Source organism: Carcharodon carcharias, chromosome 14, assembly GCF_017639515.1.
Source record: "Carcharodon carcharias isolate sCarCar2 chromosome 14, sCarCar2.pri, whole genome shotgun sequence".
Classification (NCBI taxonomy): Eukaryota; Metazoa; Chordata; class Chondrichthyes; order Lamniformes; family Lamnidae; genus Carcharodon; species Carcharodon carcharias.
The window spans coordinates 38,393,400-38,417,683 of NC_054480.1; the positions used below are offsets into that span (position 1 = coordinate 38,393,400).

The 24,284-nt window shown below is 39.4% G+C and overlaps 1 protein-coding gene and 1 pseudogene across 4 annotated transcripts in view; both read right to left on the minus strand.

The window, feature by feature from the left end:
- Nucleotides 1-253: 253 nt before the first annotated feature.
- Nucleotides 254-24,284, minus strand: part of LOC121287100 (uridine-cytidine kinase-like 1) — a 127,955-nt gene continuing 103,924 nt past the window's right edge. For 3 of the 4 annotated variants that reach the window (XM_041204635.1, XM_041204638.1, XM_041204637.1), the window contains 8 exons: nucleotides 19,545-19,564; nucleotides 13,856-13,954; nucleotides 11,841-11,934; nucleotides 8,194-8,256; nucleotides 6,853-6,975; nucleotides 6,584-6,691; nucleotides 2,551-2,707; nucleotides 254-543 (listed from right to left, as the gene is read on the minus strand). In XM_041204635.1, the coding sequence (XP_041060569.1) occupies nucleotides 497-543; nucleotides 2,551-2,707; nucleotides 6,584-6,691; nucleotides 6,853-6,975; nucleotides 8,194-8,256; nucleotides 11,841-11,934; nucleotides 13,856-13,954; nucleotides 19,545-19,564 (711 nt within the window). In that variant the 3' untranslated portion in view covers nucleotides 254-496. Of the gene's footprint in view, nucleotides 544-2,550; nucleotides 2,708-6,583; nucleotides 6,692-6,852; nucleotides 6,976-8,193; nucleotides 8,257-11,840; nucleotides 11,935-13,855; nucleotides 13,955-19,544; nucleotides 19,565-20,453; nucleotides 20,471-24,284 lie in introns of all 4 variants that reach the window. The other variant, XM_041204636.1, reaches the window with a different exon arrangement.
- Nucleotides 9,034-9,226, minus strand: LOC121287709 (annotated as a pseudogene).

Below are 24,284 nucleotides of genomic sequence, written 5' to 3' on the forward strand. Positions count from 1 at the left end.
GTGGTGTGGTGCTGTATGTGAGGCCTGGCACTGATGACTGCGAGTGCTGACCGAAACAAGGTAGGCAAACAAACCTTGAAGTCCCGAGTGAAGTGAGGGCCTGCCAAGCACAGACCTTATATATGCTGTTGACATAGGTGGACGATCCAGCAAGGTGGGGGGGGTGCAATGGGAAAGAGGATGATTCCGGCAGGCTGGCCTAATAATGATATGCAGGCGTATTACAATGTGGTTTCTGATGTCCAATGGCAGGAAACATGGCCCACTATTGGCGGGCTGAGCAAACAATCGCAAACTGGTTTCACACCATTGTGAAACCGATCGCACCATATTGTCCGCTCACAACACCAAACACGCCTGATGCCAGCGGGCATGGAAAACCCCGGCTCTATGTGAAGCTCATTTAATTCACCCAGTAATCAATGACGATCTGTAATGTCTGAAAGTGCAGAAGTTAAAATGTGCATCACAAAGCTGTACAGTCATCATCTTCACATCAGTCCGCGGGGGCATCAGTTCCAAAGTAACGATCGCCAAAGTTACCTGAAATGAGAAAAGTATATCACATCCCATCATCTCAAATTGAGACTCCTTATACTACATGAATATTAACTGAAAAATACTGAATAGCATATCAAAGGAGCCTCAACACTATAGCAACATATAAATGTTCAGTGCTAAAATAGCTGTCATAATTGTGAGAATTTTGTTTGAACATTCTCATTTCAATAGTGAATCATCAGGACAAAGAATGGGTATTCCACCATGGGCACGACAGGGAAAGGTACAGTATATGAGGAAAGACTTGAAGAATTGGGTTTGTTTTCACTGGGACTAATAAGGTTAAGAGGGTATCCTGACAGAGGGCTTCAAGGTCATGAAGGGTTATGATCAGATAAATGTAGTGATATTTTTCTATATATTAGTTGGTGAGATGGTAACGAAAAGGTTAAAAGTTAAGATAATCTACAGAAAAATGATGAAAGGACAGATTAGAAAACTGCCACAAACAAAGTGGCAATTACTTTGCAACCTTTTCTTTATTTTGCCCCAAAGTTTTTATTTCCCCTAATTAGTTGAATATAGTCTTGGCAAGTAAAGTTCACGATTACACTGACATCAAACTGTGCAGACACAGGGGTAAAGCTTTTAACCTAGCTCTGATGGCATGGTGCTGAGCATCCAGAATTACACATTAGGGAACCTGGAAAACATCTTTTATTGGTTAATTAGTATACTTTATTATGGGTTCAAGTAATAACTTGTATTATATTAAAATGTCAGAGAAATGTTTTAAAAATTGGAAACTGAAAAAAACCCAAAAAAACCATTAGGAAACAAAGGGGAGTACCTTAAAATATAGGCCCAGATTTTGCGGTACTAATGACAGCAAAACTGTTAGGGTTCAAAATTATTAATCCTCTGACAGCAACTTTTGGAGTCCTCACACACACACTTAATCAGAAATTCAGATGTACGGTCAGTGATTCTATAATTCGAGATAGAGTGCATTGTTGAAGTACCCCCAGTCTGCAACCATGTAGAAATCACTGAACTGATGAAAATTTGGTCTTTTACACTATTATTCTCACCTGAAAAAGTTGCACCTTGTTGAATGAGATGTAGCTGGTTTTTGATGGTGTACTAAGTTCATAATTATTGATAACAGCCTCACTATTCCTGAAAAGCGTAATGTTCTATTTGTAGAATGTCAGATTTCTCCATTTGATAAAAAAGTTCTTGTATTTTTAAAATAATTTTATTTTAAAAAGTTTGATATTTCATCCTTTATATTCTGGATGTATGTCCTAATCAAATGTTTTGCTCTCTGTAAACTTTTAATTAAAAGTGAAAAACTCTGCATTTCACTGCCTGATTTGCTGTTTGTAAGAATATTTCAATGTGCTTAGTTGCTTACTCTGCTTGTTAACATCGATAGTGCTGGACACCTGGAGATCCCTTTGACTTGGTGCCAGAATCAAACTGATGTTGGGAAGGGGGATTTCCATGCTACAGAGATTGCTATATCTTTATGGACCATTTTCTTCGAGATCAGTGAACATCATTGCTTGACTGCTGACTGTAAGCTCTGAGCTGGAATGTCATATACATATGCAAAAAATGGAGCAATTGGGAAATGTAAGTGGTACAGTCTGAGTTGAAAGTGCAGTGAATTTGATTGTTAGGGAATAGGAGGTTGGAAATTTCATGCTAACCCATTTGTTCTCCTTTCCCACCTCCTGCTGATATGCATCACAGACCTTTTAGAGCTTGAAGCTGGACAACATACTTTAGTTTCATAAAAAATTCAGCACAAAAAGGAAGCCATTTTGCCAGCAGGATATATCTGATTTATGAAGTTCATGCTTGAATATGAGTGCACATACATAATATTACTTTCTGTGCTCATGTTTGGGCAGACTTTAACTATTTATTTTATATAGGCTTCCCAATCAGAAACTATATCTGACAATGGCTGGAAATATTGATTGGAAATGTTCCTTCAATGTTTAGGGAGTCATAGAAATAGTTTTGCTTTCAAATACTTGCCTATGCCAGGGATGATGTGGAACAAATCATTGACTTTTTTGTCGACAGCTGTAGTGATAATTTTTACTTGTGGGAAGGCGTATGCCACTGAGTGTACCCCCATCTCTGCCATTAACAGGGAAATAAGGAAGATCTTATCCTCTTGTACATCATGATCCTGCAGAGGAGAGACAAAAATCAGGTGCACACCAGTTAGTCAGCATAAATCAGTTTAATGAAATCTTTCCTTCTCATTTTAAAATTACAATCAGAAAAACTGGTTAAAACATCTAGTGATTGTTTCTTTTAAAATACAGATTATGAAAACACTTCTTCCCTCCCCTATCCATTTGGATATTTGTGTTTTTGCAGTGCAGGTTAATTTCAAAATCTCAAAGCTTATTGCTCTAGTTCTGTCCCGTCACACACCTGGGGCAAGATTTTACCATCGGCAAGCGGGGGCAGGGCCCATTCGCCGACGCGTAAAATGATGCACGGTGACATCGGGCGGAATTCCCGCGTCACCGTGCCCCATTTAAATTTTCAGGAAGGCTGGGGTGCAGCAAAATCAGCTGCGCACCCGCCGACCTGTCAATGGCTGTTTGAGGCCATTTCCTAAAGTATTAGTGGACCTACCTGTCCACCCTTAAGGTTGGCGGACAGGAGCCCCAGCGGGAAGTAGAGTAACCAAGAAACCTCATCCACAGGCGGGATGAGGTTTCATGTAGGGTTTTAAAATTTTTAATAACGTTTTTTTGGAAATTATAAACATGTCCCAAATCATGTGACATTATCACATGAGGAGACATGTAAGGGATTTTTTCTATTTTTAATAGTTTTGAAAGTAGAGGGAATCTCCCTTAGGCAGCGCTTAGCCTCAGGGAGATGAGTGCGCTCTTTTGTGCACATGCGCGAAACAGTGCACTCTCAATTTTAGGCATTCCCCCCGCCTGCACAGGGAGCATAGCACTTCCCTGCAGATATCATGCTGGGCAGGCCTTAAGTGGCCCACCCACGTAAAATGGCGCCATGCCTCCGATTGGAGGCGCCGATCAGAAGCACGCCCACCCATCAACTCCCCCCCCCACAATGGGTGGAAAATTCAACCCCTAGAATTCTGAGCATTAGCAGTGTGACTGCACAAAGCACAAGTTCTCCAAATTCAAATGATGCACATCTTCAATCAATGGTACAAAGGAGGAAATATTTCAACATGAAAAGCCCTTTAAAGAAAAATCTAAAAATATCTTATAGTTATCTTGCACCTAAAGCACATCAGGAAGGATTAGCTGTCATATAGATAGAAAAAGATGCAAATACTACATATGTGACATCAAACAGACGGTGCTGGAATTACTCAGCAGAATCATTAGTATCTATGAAGATAAAAAAATACAGATTAACATTTGGGTAGAGGCCCTTCATCCCTGAGTCCTGGTTAAGGGGTTCCACTCAAAACATTACCTTGATTTCTTGTGCTCAGACGTTGACACACCTGCATATCCAACATTATAAGTTTTTTTTATTTCAGAAGAATAGCTGCATTCAATTCAGTCAGAGTTTTGATTGTCAATTGGAAGCAAATGTTTAAATTTGATATTGTTTGGATGACTGCAGTTAATTAATTTAATGTACTATATAGTCCATTTGTAGAGGCAGCTAAGCCTTCAATTTAAATAAATGTCCCATTAGAGTACCAATGATCATGGGTAAACTCATGAATCACACTTTTCAAAGGTTAGATTACCCAAACAAAGAGAATATCTCTAATCCAAAAAATCCAGGCAGCATAATTAACATCTATTTCACAATTTTCATTATTAATGTTCCAGGCAATCACTTGTGGGAATGGGCAGAATTTAATGCCCTCCCCTGTGGGAAGTTTGGTGGTGAGGGGGGACGTGTAATCAGGCGGGAGGGTGGCAGGTGGGGACCTGGTCACCTTTCCACCTCCACCCTGATTAAATCTGTGGCATGGCCCATACAGGATGTTCCTGCCCTGCAACCAATTGAGGCTCTTAAGTGGGTACTTAATGCAGGGCTCAGCATATGAACAGCATATGTGGGGTTTGCTTGCAGGCTCCGGTGGGGTCCCTTGATCAAAGGTACTCAGTGCCTGATCATGGGACCCGGCATTCGGAAGTGGGGGTGGGGAAAGGGGCAGTGAGGGGGTTCCACTGAGAACTGCCACCCTGTCTTTGCTGCCGACCCCCCTCAACCCCCACCCAGCAACCCCCTTCATGCCTTAATGTGCCCTGGGATCCAGCGACAATAGGCCTCAGGAGGGTGTGGTACTAGTGGCAGCCAATGACTCCTGGAAGTCCCAATGGTGCCGTTCAATACAGCTGCCAGCTTCTGATTGCCAGCAGCTCTCAGTGAGCAGGACCTCCGCCCTCAAAGTCCTGGATTCTGGGAAGGCCCACTGCTGCTCAGTTAAGTGCCTGAGTCCTTGGTGGATTTTCCCTAAAATAGCTGACATGGGGTTTCCGCCGGCACTCCAGCCAGGAGGCAAGACCTGTGGCCTTCACTAAATCCAGCCATAAGTATCGGTGAGCAGCACCGTGTGCTTCATAGAACAAAAAGTATTCACATCTCTGTGCTTGTTGATGCTAGTCACCGTTAATCTGTGGCCATCAAAAACAAAATGCATTTCAGTCTTTGAAAACTCCCTGCAAGGTAAAACTGCGCCAGGTTTGAGTGTACAGACACCTGGATTTTACATTGCTAAATTGGGTGCGCTGCTCCCCAGCGCTGACAAAAAGTTTGGGTCGGCGACCTAATATCATCATGCCAGTCTCTTATAATATGTAAGGCATATGTGTGCTAAAATCAGCAGCCTGCCCGCCACTCTGAAATCATGATTTAACAAGCTATTAAGCTAGTTAACAACCCAATTGTATATAATTTTTCATTATCCCCTGCATTTTTTGGGCTTCAGAAGTAAAATGTTTGGGGGTCGTTTACGCCAGTCATAAAGAGGCAGCACAAGGGTGGTAGAAAAGGCCTACCACTGGGATCATGGTTGAATGTCCCAGCAGATTCTGTGTGCTTTTTAAATGGTGATTTTTATCTTTGTTGTACCTTCAATGAATAATAAAGACTGTTCGGAGACCAGGGGGCCTTTACAATTCTAGCCATGACTGCTGCATTACCTATCTGCCACATGACGTCCCAGCCTACTGTGCAAATTGGGCTTGGAGCCTCCCTTTGCACAACAGTTTCTCAGAACTCACAAGTTTTGTATTCACACCAAGGTGTGATTCATATTCCTCTATGAACATAGTAGCGACAAAAAATCATTGCATTACATTTTATAGTAACTCAAGGTCACAAGAATTGACTATATTGTGACATCTAAAAACAGGTATGAGAAACATTGGCCCTGATAGTAACTGCAAGGTTGGAAGGGGGCATGGGGAAGAGTTTGTGGTTGGGAAGCAAGCTGCCTTTGTACCTATAATTGGCCTCCTTCCTGTTGGCTGACTACTCATTGGTCATCTGATGCATGATTGCATGCCCAGAGACTGGGGTTGTGGGGGGGGTGGGGAGAGCGAACTGACCCCCTCAGTTTCCATTCCGCCTCCCTCACCCTGCTAAGAAATGTAAAATCCAGCCTCTCTTCTGTATCATGTTTTCCACAATGCCACATGAACAGATTGCAGTAAGAGGTTAAACTATTGAAATGTTATCTCTCGCATTCAAAAGATAATTTTCTAAGATGTGTGAATAGGGCAAGGCTTTCCCGCTGCTAGCAATTACCTGGAAAACTGTCCCCTCACTCACATGTTTTTCATAGCTATAAGGTCTTTTAAGTTAGTTTCCAGGAGCCAACTCCTAACATTTATTTTTGTAGACTGGCAACAGCCTTGTTAAGATCCCGGTAAAACTGGGTCTACAGATCTGCACTACGGAATCATATTTAGCAATATATCACTGGGATCTAGCTCACAAATACCTAGCAACTGGAATCCAAATTAAAAGATGAAAAAGAAAATGGCTTAAAAGTTATATATTCCAAACAGGGATCTAATATTATCTAGAAGCTCAGTCTTACCAGCAACACCCTGATTGCCATCAAAGCTGCAGCCCCTGTGGACACTGTACAGTCCATTAAAATGACGTGATCCTCACTGATATCCTTTGGCAGTCTCAGGTAATGAAGCTATAAATTGTGAGAAAACAATTTTGAGAGTACAATGATAATTTACAGTCCATCGAAACACAAGAGTTTTATTAGCATGGATTGATTCAATTCTAATTATTTTGGTAAACTTGATTCCATATAGCCAAAGCGCAAATAAGTAGTGGAATTGTATTTTTTACCTCAGGTTCCCCTGTGATGTGATTAGTCTGGATTAGGATTTTACCAACTGTCACATCTTTACACACTGCTCGTAAGGCTGGCTCCATGGTCTCCCCTGCTCTCAGAATTGATACTCCTGTTATCTTTAAGAATGATAAAAAAAACTGCAATTACGACAAAGACATTGCTCATAACACACCATTTGTTTTTAAACAAAATGAACAGAGACCAATCTTGTAGGTTTATGTGCTCCGTAAGCAATTTTCTAAACAACATTGATGAGGTGTTGCCTGTGTGTAGTCCAGGATTTGGGGCATGGTGATGATTCTGGTTCTCCTGTTCTCCAAATGTGACATTTAGTCACACATCAAAATAACACAGCAAGTTTACTGAAGCCATATGTCACATATCTAATATCAGTTAAAAATATTACCCACCTTACAGATACTGAAAGAGACAGGGGTCATGTCTGTAACAGTATTTACCCAGCAGTGTACTTGCTTAATATATTTTTGTTCACTCATCTCTCACAAAAACTATTTTAAGTTATTCGCATACAAAAACATTTTTTGCTGTGCGACCGTACAATGAATTTGCAGTATTTACTTAAGATGCAAGGACATTGGCTTTGATTTTGTTGTACTATTAACAGTGAGGCTGTCAGTACTCACAGTTGTTACTGGATAAAACTGAAGTAAATTTGTCACCAACTCTTCTTTGCAGTTGCTTAGCACTCAACAAGGGCTAAAATGATAACCTCTCATTGATAATGACAACTAGCAAGTTATTAAACCTCAACCACTGAGCACACAGTTAATAAGTAACTGTTTTATATATAGTATATATATATATCTTTGACTTTCAGTTTCTGATAAACTCTTTAGTCCCCCACAACTGTCTGCTGCTATAATAACTTCTTTCTCTTTCATTTATCCAATTAAAAAATAAAACAGCTATTGATTTCCTATTTAACACAGAAGCAACGTTTGCAACTACTTGCTGATAGACTTATGCATTGATGTTATTATGCTGCACACAAGCTGCATCAAAGTGATGCCACCAAAATGTCATTTATTGAACACATGATCTCACCAATCAATCATCAACCATTTACACATATCATATGTGTCTGATTCTAACATTTGATCTTATATAAGACAACATTATTAAGATAATTAAAACATAGGAAGTGTTTACCCTGGATCCATACGAGGCTTTTAAACAGTAACATTTCAATTATTAAGAAAGGGTAAAAATTGATTTAAGATTGGCACAGTTTCTAGCTGATTGCTAACATTGTGCTCATGGTAAAATGGCACTGTATGTCAAATGTTATTGCATAAAATATTATTCATACTTACTCTTGTACCATCAAATCTTCTTCCTTCATAGTTCTCTCCTTGCAGTGTCTGGACTGTACATGTCTGCCACAAAACATCAGGGAAAAGTATTCTCATCAGGTAAAATGTGTATACCAGCCTGCTCTAATAACACGAATGCACAATTATTCAAAGATCATGAAACCTATATGCACCTCTTGGAATTTTTAACAACCCAATGCACCCCCCCCCAAAAAAAAATCGATCATTCTAGAAAGGCTGTGGTTGGAGGCTTGTGGGGACAGAGATGGAAGGTGAAGAGGTTGGTCAGTGTTGAAAAATCACTGTGCATGTATATTCCACTTTTACTTGATTACTTTTGGGGCTAAGCAAGTATTTATTCTGATCTCTGTTTGGTTAAGTAAATGGAGCAAGATAGATACCACATATTTTTCATAAAGAGGACCAATGCAAGCTATTTTAATCTGCGAAGTTTACAGTACCTGAATGGCAGTCGATTCCCAAGACAGGTGTATACTGGATTGCTATTCTGAGGCAGGGAAGAGATGAATCAAACGCGTGATGGGCAGTTGTTTTGCAAAGATCTCAAGCAATAGTCCATTCATTAGCAATGTTTGGTCATTTAGAAAATCTCCAATACATTGGTGTTTTCAGCTTAATTTTTATCTCTGCCAGTCTTGAATGGAAGTCCATGGAGGGCTTAACACAAACTGGTTTGCTGGTTTTAAATGTAGGAATCCAATGTAAACCAGGTGGTAGTGGCCAAAAAATGGCACTCACTGGCCCATTTAAACTGGTGTTGGTTGGGGCCTGTTTTACTTAATTGGGCTGACATAGCATTGTGTAAATTTTAATATAATATTTGGAGCTGAGATGAGCTGAAGAACTTTCAGTATATTTACCCATGTGCATATATTGCTTCATTTTTTTAAAAAATGGTCACCAGCAGCTCCAAGAAACAAAAACTGTGCTTCCGAAATCTCTAGATATCGATTCCGCACGGATAAAGGGCAGGCACCTCATCCATGTGCTATTCACAGCAGAAGCCCTTCTTGTAAGTAGACTTTCAGTGTGTATTGTTGGGTAAGCCATTCACTTTCATAAACTGAATGTCACTTCTCTAATTTGCTGCACTTCATGCTGCCCAGGAACACTAGGACTTTGCTGTTAAAAGACCAATAAGGCTGATGGCGCTTGCCAACACTTATGCGTAAATGCTACGGCAACTTCAAATGAGCTGCAGATGTTCAGTTACATTCAAATATGCAAAAGCTGTTGTTCGTGTTGTCGCTGCCTTGTCATTAGCTTCATGAAAATGGCATCTCTCTGTCTATCCCACCATTGAAATACATTGAATATCGTGCAAGTGCTGTACTTGTGTGGTAGATAAGATCTAAACCTGCAGCAGATATTTAGGGCTAGTAACTGCAAGTGTAAGTAATCTTTTTAGGACATGGTAAGTGTTAATGACTCGTAATCAACCTCTCTGGCACTGAAAATTAACTATTGTAAGTTTGGAGTCTCACTTAAAATCCTACTTTAAGACAAAGGTGTTTCTTCCGGCCTCTTTTTTTGTCCTTTAATCTAATAATTCTTTCTATAACACATTAAATTTGCCCCCTTTAATTCACACTGCTTCTCAGTTCTTCAGCTGTTTATTTCCCAATCCATAAACCTCATTAGTTAAGAAGATGGGCTGTTAGTTGCCCTGTTGAGTCCCAGATAGCCTCTTTCCCTCCCTGCGCTGTTATCAGCTAGTACTGTCAGTAGCTTTGTGGGCCAAGTTTCTTTGAGCTGAAGGATACAGAGGCAGGTCTGACTAACAGCAAACACTGTTAGATGCTCTGCTGCAGCGAAGTCTAGCCCCATATTTATTTAAAATATTACCAACAATTGCCAAGCTAATGCAAAACGATCAGTCTAGAAACATGGTTGCCAATCTCATGGTTGATAAAATAATATTTATTTCATAATAAAAAATGTGACTTACAAAAGTAAATGAAGTAGCTCAACAAGTTGTGACTGAATTGTATGTTACTTCTATCATGCTTTCCTTAAATTGACAACTGAAAGTGCATTTCAAAATATTCCAAAAGTTTCTTTTTCAATCAAAACTCATTTCATAAGTGCTGATGATGATTCTAGTAAGGCTTAAAGGCATTACAACAACAACTTAGATTATACAGCACCTTTAACGTAACTAAATGTCCCAAGGCACTTCATAGGAGCATTATTAAACAAAGTATGACACCGAGCCACATGGGATATTTGGTCAGATGACCAAAAGCTGGGTCAAAGAAGTAGGTTTTAAGAAGTGTCTTAAAGGAGGAAAGCAAGGTAGAGAGGTGGAGAGCTGTATGGAGGGAATTCCAGATCTTGAAGCCTAAGCAACTGAAGACATGGCCACCAATGGTGGAGCAATTCTGATTGGGAATGCAGGATTAGAGGAGTGCTGGTATCTCAGAGGGTTGTAGGAGATTGAAGGTTTGATTGAAGGAGGTTGAGAAGGTAAGGCCATGGAGAGATCCAAAAAGGCGGATGAGAATTTTAGAAGGCGGCAAGAGAGCAGGAAAGTGAAGGAGTGCTGAAAGGTTAGTTATAGAATTAGTTATAAAAAGTGCATAGTATTTAAAGACAGCAGAAAAGAGAACAAGCAGTCAATGTCCTAACTTGCAGGGACCTGTGGAGCACAGAACACAGAGACCATTAGGCTTTGGATTCATATTTTTTAGCCATTTCAATGCTCCAAGTGAATTAATTTCAAAGTTTGCATCCTCATTCTGAAACAACTCCTTCATTGGCTCACACAGCACTGAATCTGAGTGATTTACTGTCTTATGTTTTTTTTAAAATAAATTCATTCATGGGATGTTGGTGTCACTGGCTAGGCCAGCATTTATTGCCCATCCCTAATTGCCCTTGTTCAGAGGGCATTTAAGAGTCAACCACATTGCTGTGGGTCTGAGAGTCATATATTAGCCAGACCAGGTAAGGACAGCAAATTTCCTTCCTTAAAGGATATTAGTCTATATGGGATATGGATTTTTATGACAATTGACAATGGTTTCGTGGTCATCATTAGATTTATAATTCCAGATTTTTATTGAATTTAAATTCCACCATCTTCTATGGCAGGATTCAAACCCGGGTTCCCAGAGCATTACCCTGGGTCTCCGGATTACTACTGCAGCGACAATACCACTATGCCATCGCCTCCCCACATCTTTTCTCCATTCCTCTAACAACAGTTTCTCCTTGTCCTCCACACCTCTTTATGCATGTTTTGTCACAATAATCCTGACCATCGGGATTTTCTTCCAGCTTCCTCCCTCCAAGTTTTTCAAAACTTACTCACAAACTACATGCCTTTGGTTCCCTGCATTTCCCCTCACACAATTGCTTTGTTGCTCCTTAATGTAATGCACTCAAGAACATGGTGTGATGAGTGCCATTGAAATTTATGATGTTACTATTGAAACAATGGTAATCTTAACTGTGTGGGGAATTAGATGTGTGAGAAAGAATAGTGTTAAAGTTTATGGGAGCAAGCAGAAGAGCGGGATTAGAATCAGCTCAAGTGGAGAGTAAAAGCAGTCAGTCACTGGAACAAACAACCTGATTCTGTGCAGTGACGGTCTCTGAAAAGTGTATGTTACTGATATACATACCCGGAAAGGCAACAATGAAAGTGTGTGCTCTATCAATATTCTCATCAACCTCTTTGAATAGAATATAAATTCATCTCGACTTGTGTCTTTATTTCTGAAAAGAAAAAGATATAGTCACTTCCCTGGTACTCCAATCGAAAATGCACAAAGCTGTTACAAAAATAAGTTATGTCTCATTCATAAAATTGAGTATAAAAACAGACAAATTCCCATAACACTAGCAGACCTGGGCATTTACCAGAGGTTTACTATTAAAAAACAAATCACCAAACTTCACTAACAACTGGTTTTGTGATGTCATCCTCCTTTTTAGGTCCTATATCACTAATACTTTATTATCTTCTGCTTCTACACATTACATTTTTTGCAAGAAAACTGGTTTCATGGTGCATGGTTTGAGTTGATGAATGTTTCTGTGGCTCTGAATCAACTCGTGTTCTTTTACAAGACTACTTGCTTGAGGTGATTTCACTGGAGACAGAACAGCAAATCAAATTGTGACTCAACTGCTCCATAATAGAATTTTCACTTGAAATTCACATCATTATCAATATAATGTGTAAAATAATGAAAGCGTTCATCAATTGTAAAATCAATGATTGTCTTTACAACAACATTAATCAACACGACTTTCAAAGGGGAAGATTCTGCCTGGCTAACCTCCTTAATTTTTCTGAGGAAGTGACATGTGATAAACACTACTGTAGACTTGGATTTTCAAAAGGCATTTGATAAAGTTTTGCATGAAAGGCTGCTAGCTAAGTTCAAAAGAGACAATTCAGAAATTACAGAATGAGTTAAATAAAGTATGTGAGCTGTCAAACAATAATGGACAAGAGAGGTGACCTTATTGAAGTATAAAACATAGCAAATTAAATGGAAAAGGTTAATTTAGTGGGAGTAAAGACTGAGGACACAGTTTCAAATTAGTGAAAGGTAACTTTTGCACTCAAAGTTTACTTTGAAAGAATTTTCAGCCAGTGTGGCAGCAGCAAAAAACTCTAGAACCATTTAAGAAACAATTACAATGAGGGATAATGCGGGTCACTGTGGATGGACAAATTATGATGGGTCAAATGGCTTCTCAGATATGCAAGCATCTTGTGGAGTATCATCTGCAATATAGCATATACTCTGTATCAAATCTGTTTTAATGGTTAAAATAACGTATACCTTTAGAAAGATACAGACAAAACAAATAATTAATTCTGAAGGTACTTTGACAGACAGTGCCCAGTATAATAAAATAATAGAACAGTCCAGCCAAAGGGGCACTGGAAAACAATTTGTTTGCAGTTTTTCAGCATCAGTAATTATCACTTTATTCACATTTTCAAGGTCAGCAACAGCACCTTACTCAAGTTTTCAGCATCAGTAACTCACTCCTTATTTCAGGTGAACATTAAGCCAAGTTGATAGTTAATTTGTTTGTTTTAGATAGCCTAAAAGGTATGTCGATGAATGGACGTGCTAACAAAGTAATAAACTGAGGTAAAGATTAATCTCTCAAACCAATTCTTTACCAGAAGAGTAGATTGTCCTCATTGACCTAGAAAAATTCAGAGCTCTAGTTTTATTTTCCATCTCATTTATTTTATAAAGCTTTCTTAAATTTAAGAGACTTTATTTTCTTATAATACTACACCATAACTCCAAAAGGTAGCAGATATAGAAAAGAATGAAATGTTACAGGGAAGGGGAAAGGAAATGAGACTAGTTGGGTGGTGTTTTCAGACAGCAAGTACAAATATGATGGACTGAATGGACTCCTCTGAATGTAAAATTCTATACTACTACAACAACTTGTATTTATATAGCATCTTCTGCAGAGAAACATTTCTCAAACTATTGACAGGGGAACAGCAGAATGAATGCCGGCTCTTCTTGATGAAATTAAGGTGACCATAGACTCGGGCAAAGAGATGGGTTTGCAGGTGTTTCTAACAGAGAAGTGGAGAGACAGGGGTTTAAGGAGTTCTAGACAATGTACCAGATTGACAGAATGGAGACAGTACCTAATGAATGTGTGCATCCCTTGCACCTGCGGAGTGCTTTTCAGCACACTCAAGGTCTTTGGCAATGGCTGTGCCTGGTGGGCAGATGCTAAAGTTGCCCTGTAGTAAGACAGCAAGGAAAACTTATTATTGAATTTCAACTCTAGACAAATACCAAAACTTTCACAAATTAAGTTTGCTTCTTAGATTATGCAAATAGCCAGGAAGCAGCAGGAAGATTTTATCAGATCAATTTGTGACATTTAAGTGAAAGAAATGTTACATCTATACTTTAAACAAATGCAATTGGTGCAAATTTGGATAAGAACATCCAAAGATATTTGAAGAATAACTAAGAAGCAAACAGAATTTTCCAATCAAATATTGTACACTTTAGCCCAATCACTAAAAGCAAAGCAGCAGCTTTTAAAAATGATGGGGAGATAATTTGAACTTTTGGTGATAAGCGTGAAGCCAGTGATATCAGGTCAGCTACCTGTTAATTGACTTTTTTGATCCCATATTAGGAGAGGGGTATAACAGGTGGCCAATGTAATATCTGTCATTTTTCACCATCCCCCAAAGTTAAAACTATTCTCTGTGCCTTTAACAGCTTTTTTGTCATTTTCTAAAGAGATTTAGGCAGCTTCAGTCCTCAGGCGCATTCTAAAACATTAAACATTGATGGATGAGAAGGAGGGATTTAAAATGTGTTTCCTAGCAATCTTGTTACTTCGCCATCGACCGCAGATCTCGGTCATACATTTCAATGAGATCACTTCTCATTCTGTTAAACTCCAAAGAACATAGGCACCTTCTACTCAGCGACTTCTCATAGGGCAACCTCTCGCCCCAGGAATTAGGGCAGAATATTGCTGTCAGCATGCAGGGGAGGGCCTGACACGCCGACACGTAAAATGACACGCGATGATGTCGGGCACGCTATTTTGATATTTTGTTCGGCAGGCGCGCGCTGGAGGTGGCTGCCTGCCCACCAAACTGTCAATGGCTTATTAAGGCCATTAAAAAGTAATTAAAGTTGTTAACAACACTGCCCGTCCAACCTTATGGTTGGCGGGCAGGTGAAGAGCCCAAGCAGCCTTCGCGTTTTTCAGGAAACCTCAACCACGGGTGGGATGAGGTTTCCTGAAACTTCTATAAAATAAATAAACACATTTTCTTAAATTCCCAAACATGTCTCAGCTCATGTGACACTGTGACATGAGGGGACATGTTTAAATAAAGTTTTACTTTATTTATTAAAAAGCTTTGTCACCCATTCTATCACTCTGAGGCAGCTTCGGGCTCCCAGCCCGCCGGTCATAGGAAAGATTCTTCCCTTTATCTAGTGAACCTCAGTTGTGTTCTCTCTAAGATAAGCATATCCTTCCTTAGCTAAGGAAACCAAAACTGTGCACAGTAGTCCAGATATGATCTCCTCAAAGTTGTGTATAATTGCAACAAGACTCTCTTCACACTTATACTCCACCCCCTTGTAATAAAGGCTAAAATACATTTGCCTTCCCAATCGCTTACAGTATCTGCATGTTAACTTTTTTGTGATTCACGTACATAGACACTTAAATCTCTCTGTGTATTAACATCTACCAGTCTCTCATGGTTCAAGAAATATATTGTTTTTCTATTCTTCCTACCAATTTAGGTAATTTTATATCACTCACATTATACTCATGATGTAGCACAATCCAGTGTACATCCTATGGTGAAGGGGAGCTAGATCAAATGTCCCTAGTTAGTGGATTTGCTATGAGGTTAACATGATAAAGTAACAGATGCATAACTCAAGAAAAGATAGCCTGGAAATTATTATAAATGATATTGAATTTTAACTCTTAAATGTGTCAACAATGTCTTCACTGACATTTTAGTGGAATATTTGAAATAGTTCATTTTAAATGAACACTTCTGCTAAAATAGTGGACTTTGATACAAACATATTAGATGCTTCTTATCACTCACTGTCAATTTCAAGATATTATTCATTACATTCAGGAGATCCACATACCTATTTTTACACCAGAATGGATAAAACATTTAAACAGCACTCAACTTTTTTACTATCCATTTGTAAATATGGACACAATTAAAACCTTAGAAAAGCTAACTGATCACTTAAATCCTCAAAATCACTATTAACTGGCATAACATGGTCAAAATAACAAAACTGCAGATTAAATTAAAACTGCACGTTTTATTTGAATTGCGGAATCCCAGATAGAAATGTCAGCCTTAATTCAAATTATATTGGCAGTTGCTGGGCAACGATTTCAAGGTTCAGCAGTTTTGTGTGCATTTTCACTTGGTGAAACCCAGTATAACTAAGCTGCTGTCATTTGTTCAGTGAGTGCATCAGTTCTGCTTTGTTAGTAGATTTCTATTAAACTCTTACAGAAAATTAGACATACAGAATAAGAAATTAAACATTTTAGGGATGTTTTATACCCTGTTTATGCTTAAATGCATCAACTCACATAACGCTGTGTTGATGGTATTGTATATCACTTAAGGACAGCTGATGTTGTCCCCTTTACCCTACGTTTTACAATGGCTGCTATTCTATATCATGATCCCAATTTCAATTTGTACTCAATTGGAAACAAGTAAGTTACTGAACAGCTGCTTTCAGGACTCCAAATGCAGTGATCTGTGTAATTGGGACTGAGCTAACCCCCAGTAGATGCGAGTAATCCTATTGAACACTACTCTGCATTGATTTTACTGTTCTTAGCTGGGGCAGCAGAGTACAGCTGTGGTTGGCTTCACTATACCCATGCTAGAGAGTTAGAGGGGGGAAATAAAACACACAGCATTCCCAACCTTAATAGCTAAGCCTCTCTTCCTCACCACCACCAGCAGAAAGTGTACCTTTAGTTAATAGTTAAAAACATGCTCAGGTTCAGTTATACAATCCCACATGGTTGCATGTCATAATATGTTTTAGACTCAATAACTATGACCAACTAGAGCTGATATTGGAGGTGAATCATAAGTAAAGGAAGTTTCAGTGCAAATGAAAACCTTCTAGCAAGATGGAACAAGGAATAAAGTTAGATGGGGTAGATGCAATGCTTTAAATGTCTGCAAGTGAGGAGCTGGTGTCACCCATGATGAAAAGTTGACTTATAATTTGATGGAGAATGGAAAATTAGATGTTGGGACTGCATCAAGGTCAGGGCGCATTTCTTTAATTTACAAATACTTTTTGGGGTTGTGGATGGAGGAGGCTGTTGCCCAAAATTGATCTTTTTAGACACAATGATAAAGATAACTTGAGTGGCTTATCTAAAAATGCAGGATAGTCAAGTGGCAGTTTGTTTCTCAACGTTGGAGTTCTCTTTTAAATTATTGGCCCTTATTGACTGCATCATTGCTCGGTTGCTCTTTATTATGGAATTAGGGCTTCATTTCAGTGTTTTACAGGCTTTAATAAGGACTTGTGCACAATTTGTTACTTATGTTAACTGAAATCTGCTATACTTAACAGGTTGAAATTTAATTGGTTCACAGTGACAACCTTTTCTTGAACACTCGAGGACAAGTTAAGACGAGACTTTTTTTTAGGCTATGCTTTTCCTTCGTGGTTACATTCCAGCCCGCCTACACAGTATTAATGCAGTTTAAAATCTAGAGACTTTGCTTTTAGATGTATCGAGGAGGGGGCGGGGGGGGGGAAGGGATAGAATGGAGGCATTGTTTTAAAACAGAATGAATAAAAAAATGGTTGTGTTGGCCTCTGGAGGCTGACTGTTTGGAAGGTGCAAGGAAACAAAAAGCTCAGCTGGCCGAGAAGCGGGCCCAGGGAAAAAAAGAGGCCAGTGAATCATGTGCCTTCTCAGCCCACTGTCTTCCTCTGCAGGAAATGTACAGAGGCTGCCATGCCACAGTGGTGCTCCTGAGCCACACAGGCGATGCTTAAATCTTGATGTATTTTGTTAACAGATCTATTTTCATCATTGCTGCTAGCTCAGATGTGAGAGAAAACTGCAAATAATATAATGCAGTTACAACCACCAGCAATCTGAACATTCATTGTTGGAGATATATTACTTCATCAGAGCAGCTCATCGAAATTCTAAAATTAGGAACCCCTTACTTTCAAGTACAATATTTTTTAAAAATTGGAAGAAAAGCCACTCATCATAAAAAGCACTTTCTGTAAACATTCTGCTTTAGTGTAGCATCTACATTAAATCTACTATTCATAGTTAAAATATCCACAGCTTGCAATACAATGGTGACATATTTTCAGTTAGTCACACTAACACGTGCGGGGCAGATGCCCTTGGAGTTTCACTTGCAGGACAAGGCTGAAATAACGCTAATGGGTATCTCTGCATTTTCCAATTTAAGTTGTATATTTTTTTCTTAACTGTTATGGTTCATTTCAAGCTAACTAAACTTCAATAATATATTAATAACAACTTCACTTACAACTGAACATATGTGCGACCTGATTCAACCCTGTGGATAGGTTAACATGATTTTGTGCTTCAATGAAAAACAGGAATTGCACGAATTTTCAGATTCCACAAACTTTTCATTTCTCTTGTTTAAGAGGTGTCATTTGTACCCAATTAACACTTAGCGGTGCAGTCAATCATTAACAATGCGCAGTCAAGGATATAATTTCCAAGATCTCTAATTATTAAGAGATCTGCTTAAGTAACCAGTGTCAATAATTATTGAAGCAGAAAAGGCGAAGGTTTGAGAAGGTAAACATTGAAAGATTGTTTGTGTCACTTGATGAATTGGCAAGAAGGGACATCACTGGAAGAAGGGGGAAGTTAGAACAAATGTTTGCACATGTAGTTGTTAAGGCGTGAAATGCTTACCACATGTGATATTGATGCAGAAGCTAGAACATCATAAAAATGGAACTGGATGAGTATTTGAAACAGGAGAATATGAAGGGATAGAGAGAAAGTGTAGGCAAATTGGATTGCAGTAGATGGGTGGAATGGATTCCTGTGCTGTTTATTTTCTGGGATTTTCTTAAAACAAAATATCTAAATATATTTGACATTATTCTCTTCCCAGTGGGATAATAAATCAAAATTCCATATTGGAGTAGAACATGCTCTTCTAGGTTGGTGTTAAGGCATCAGTTTTCCCAATTGCTGGCCTTAGCAAATGCCAAAAGAGTTTGCTTTTGGATCCACATCATGAGCGTAGTTATTGGTGTAACATAAAAATAGTTTTAAAAGTCCAGATGCTTAAGATTCTTTTTTAAGGTGTAAATAAACAGACAGTTCCTATTAAAGTTCAGATTTAGCTGTAAATGTAGTCATGATTTGGGCTGAGAAATACTTAAGCCACATGTGGTCAAATCTCAAGCCAAATCCAAGTCAGTTATTAGTTGCAGCTGTTATAACCAGGGCATGTCAAGCAAAAAGCAGTACAAGCAGCAAGCAATTACTGAAACAATGAACCCTTTCTCTATAAATCAGCCATGAAATTCCCAATACAAGAAAGGAAATTGTTGAATTTTTCGCAAAATAGGAATAAGTTGAATTATTTAAATTAAGCTTTATTTCCAAACATTCTAATTGCTGTGTGGCTGCACTAACAGTAAATGATAAAAAAAACCCATTGTAAGCAGTTATTAGTTTTTGCTTTCTAAATAGCCACGCACAGGCTTGAAATGCAAAAACAGCTAGGAAAATGAATGAAGTATGCAAATTCTCCTCACATATCCCAGCGCAGTTTCCTCTGTTCAGTTGGGGATTATATTCGGAGCAGGACAATGAAGGAAATTCAGAATGGGTAGGAAAGAAGAGATTTCAAATCATTAACATCCAACAACAGAAGCAAATCACAAACTTTCCCCAGTGGCAGCAGGACATTACCATACTATTTAGTGCATGACCATTTCTTTTTAAATTTTTTGCTGCAAATTAATTTTGCCAATTAGTCTGAAGTTAAGATTCTTGATTATGAGTAAAGCACGTACTTCACAGCAAACCAAAAATAGCTGCATTTTTCAAGTTTTCTTCTATTTTTAACTGACAGGAACTGTAGTGTAAAAAATTTTCTGAAGAATTACACAGCAAGCATGGTAGATGTCACACACTGCAACTATCAAACATGACATTAAATTCTAAACCCTCTAAACTTCCTGTGCCTAAGGCAGATAGTTAACTTCCTGTTGCATTTCTATTGTGGCTGACCATTGATGGAAAGTTTATTTGAACAAGTACATCGTTAAATAATCTGAAATCTTGGAAACTACTTTATCTGATCAAGAGGGTCAGCGTTAACTTTTCTCTGATTTTCAACTTTACTAATTCAAACAGACCAGGAAGGTTAGAGAGTTGCACTTGAACGGCAGTTACCAAAGTAACTATCGCCACCGAGACATTTTGAGTACTCACCTTGCTCCGTCACATTTTTAAAATAACTTCGATGTGTACTGGTTTGAAAAAAGTATTTAAAATCCAACAAAAATTAATAGGTGTTAAGAACATATCTTCATGAAACAACTTAATTTAGAAACATGGGGGCAGGTGTAAGACTCCTTGTGTCGAAGCATGGACCAGTATTCATAGTGCCTCTCACCGTTCACAATACGTGGTGCACGCCTGCCATTGTTTGTTCATACCTTACACTGAGTTCACGCTGAGATGTTAACAGTAACCATTCGTTCATTTTTAATATACATACAAGAGAAAAAAAAGTTAAATAAAAGAGGAATACATTCACATTTTGCAGTATTTTGCAACACACAGCTGCGTGTACCTTTACTGAAAGCTTTGCTCTGTGGAAACTTCACTCCTTGTTACTTGGGCCAGCTAGTGGGGCTTTGGTTGAGAGGAGAAAATATACATCTGACAAAAAAAATCTATCAACATCTTCTAACAAAACAAGATGAAAGGTAAAGTGAGAACACGGTTAACGAGCTGAAGGCTGAACCTGTTCTCGCTCTATTGCAAACGTACAGGTTTCCAAATAATGCAGAACAATGCCTTAACCCTTTGCATACTGAAAATCCTTCAATGTTTTCCATAGTACAATCTCTAATGAGAATGTCCTCTAAAATTCAAACATAGAAATTATGAATCTGCATGGTAGAAAGGCCACCTAATCATTTGAACTATTGGCAGCTCCTGAAAAATTCTCATTGCCCTGGGCTTCTCGTTCCTCCCCAAAACTGTCCCAAAGTTTTCAGTTCACAAACTGTGAAACTACCTTCCATATTATTTTGTAGCTTCGCAGCTCACACTGCCAATTCCATTGTCCTTGCTGATTTGATATCATCTGTAAATTTGACCACTGTGTATTGAGTTTCTGAATCCAGGCCATTTATGTAAATTAGAAACAACGGTGGTCCCAGCACTAAGTTCTGAGGTAGATCATTCATTACTTCATGCTAATATAAATCCTCATTGGTTGTGATTTTCTGTGCCCACTGACATCAGGTGTGTTCGGTGGTGGGAGCAGACAATATGGCACAATCAGTTTCACGAACGGGTCACATTCCCCATCATCTGACGTCGGGAACCTCATTGTAATACGTAGGCATATCATTATAGGGCCAGCTGACCAAACTCATCTGCCCCCACTGGATCGTCCACCATGGTCGGCGGGAAACCACACCGACATGTTTCATGACAGCATTTATAAGGCGTGCACTTGGTGGGCTGTACTTCACTTGGGATTTTGAGGCTTGTTTTCCTACCTTGCTTCGGTTACAGCTCATAGTCATCAGCGCCAGGCTTCACAGACAGCACCACATCACTTTTAGGGGGGCTCACGGGGTGGTTTCTACTCGCCAGATCAGCCATTTGTGGGTGGCTTTTCAATGGCTGCAGGGCTAGGGCTTGCTTGGGGAAGGGGGAGAAGTGGCCTCAGGCAAGGGAAGAGGCTGCAGGGCGAGGGCTGTACTGGGAAAGGAGGGAATCCCAGACTGCATGTGGGGGCACATGTTGATCTGTGCAAGTGGCCTCAAGATGGTGAGGGCTGAGGAGGCAGTCTCCAGAGGAGATGAGGCCAGATGGACATGTGAGGGTGTGTGTGAGAATGGGTGGTGATGTCCCTTGAGCTGGCAGTGAAATGCCAGTGAGTGTGTGATGGCCTTGAGTGTGTGAGTTTAGAGTGATGAGATGGTTGCCATACCATGGCTGCACAGATGAAATCATTCATCCTTTATCTGCATTGGATGGCCAACCTCTTCTGTGCAACATTGGCACTGATCATCACTGCCATCACCTACCAAGCCTGGTTGATAATGTAGCTGCCCCTCCTGCAGCCAGAGTGAGGGTAGAGAACATCACAGCAGGCCTCCACAGCGTCCTAAAGGTGCTCGAGGGCTGCAGTCTTCTTGCCTTTTGGGGCCATGTCTTCTTTGCTGCAGTCCTGGGCTGGAAGCACTGAGCGTGGCTGTACTTTAAACGTGGTGCCTGGTGTGATGAAGCGGCGAGGTGAATGGCGTGGCAGGTGAATGAGAGCCCGCCTGCCATGGAAACGGTGTGTTTCCTGGGAGTGCATAAATAATGTGGCGGATTTAGGACAATACAACGTGAAAACCGGCCATCACAGCTGGCGGGTAAAACTCCTGCTACCGCACTTAGTGCAAATCTGTGATGATTCCACCCCTTGTTTCCTATCCTTCACAGAGTTCCATTCCTGGGGTTAATCCCTACAGATTTTTTTGTGGAATTTTATCAAAGGTTTTTAGAAGCAAATGTACAATGTGGCTTCCCATAATATACATGGACACACACTCCTTAAAGATGTCTTTGGCAGAGGATTGGAGAAATGGCATAAATGGCTGCTTTTAGCTATTGATGCCGCTGCTCTGAGGGTTCTATCTTTATCCTGCCAGGACCCCAAGTAGAAACTCAAAGCGTTGATCTCTTTATGGAAACTGTATCCGTTATGAATACAAGGGTGCAAGAGCTGGACAAAAGCTTGAATTACAACATACAAATTGGATTAAATTTACAACTGGATGAAAATTAACAAGGAAAATTCTGCATTTCAGGCAACTGTATGTTGTGTGACAGAACACTAAATATTGATAATTAAACTGATAAGGTTAACTTTTGAAGCATCTGCAGATCAAAGTGATTAGGACTATTGGCAAATCTCATTTTGTTCACAATATGAGCAATTTGACTACATCACATCTGGCTAATGCATCTGTGGCACAGCTATGACTAAAAGTTCTGAATATTCAGAGAAAGTTATAATTTGGAATGATGCTTGGCATTTTTATTTTGATTTCGAAATACTGTTGCAGTCCTCCAATGGTTAAAGTGCCTGCCTTCTAGAATATTCAGGCAGGAGCTCGATCTGGCATTTTTCCTGGAAACACATTAGATTTAATTCCCTGCTATTCAGTATTTCTGGTTTTTCTCTTACTCTCAATATCCATCCCACCACCTTTTGTTGAAGTTAATCAGAAAATCATAGGCCTGTGAGAAACACGTTTTAGAAATGAGCAGGGTTCAGCTACTTTTGGCCAAAATACTTTGGCAGAGATACGCATGGCTTCAATATCACTTCTTATTTTAGACGGAACATTAACTTTGCACAGATGCCAGTCAAGTATTATTGCTGATGGAATTTGACCCTTGAGATGAGCATTTGTCTATTTCTTCTAAATGAGCTGAACTCCTAACATTGTTATACTTTAAATATTTTAAGACTGACTATACTATACAAGGAAATAATTTGTGCATTTATTTTATTAACTAAACTTTATAATGGAAAATCCTGTGCTTATATCATTCTTCAGGCCACATATTTACTTCTCGTTGAGGAAAAGCTTTGAATTTCTTGTTAATTTTAAACCATGTCCACGACTTCTGTGCTAATAGTTTGTTCAATTTATATAATATACTACCGCAGGCATTTTAAACACCAAGTTCACATGCCCACTCAATCCTCTTACTTTCTGATGAAAACAAGATTGATTACCGAAATATTTCGTAATATACAGTCCATAATCCTGGATCATCCTTAATGCTCTTTCCTGAGCCCAACTAAGGCATCAATTTCTTCATGAAGCTAAGGTGCCCAGAATTATATATTAAATATTACAAATGTCCACCTAACAACTGGTAAGTACAAGGATAGCATTAAGTTCATCAGCTTATAAACAAATACCCTCAAACTGCTTCCAGAGTTTAGTTCATCTCATTTGAGAGCACTTTGAGCCTCTGCGCAGAATTTAATACACTCTGCCAAGGAAGTTTGGAGGTGGGGTGGGCATTTAATTCAGCATGGGAGGGTGCTGGGTAGAGACCCAGCCTGCTACTGCCATGATTGTTTGGGGCAGGAAGGCTCCTGGACTTGCCTTTCCAAACCACCACGAATGTAGTCCTTAAGTAGGCAATTATTATTGCCCACTTTCAAGAGCTCAACCTGCTGCCCCTGGTACTTAACTAGTGGCAAGTGGGGCAGTGGCCACGAGGGAAGCCGAAAAGCA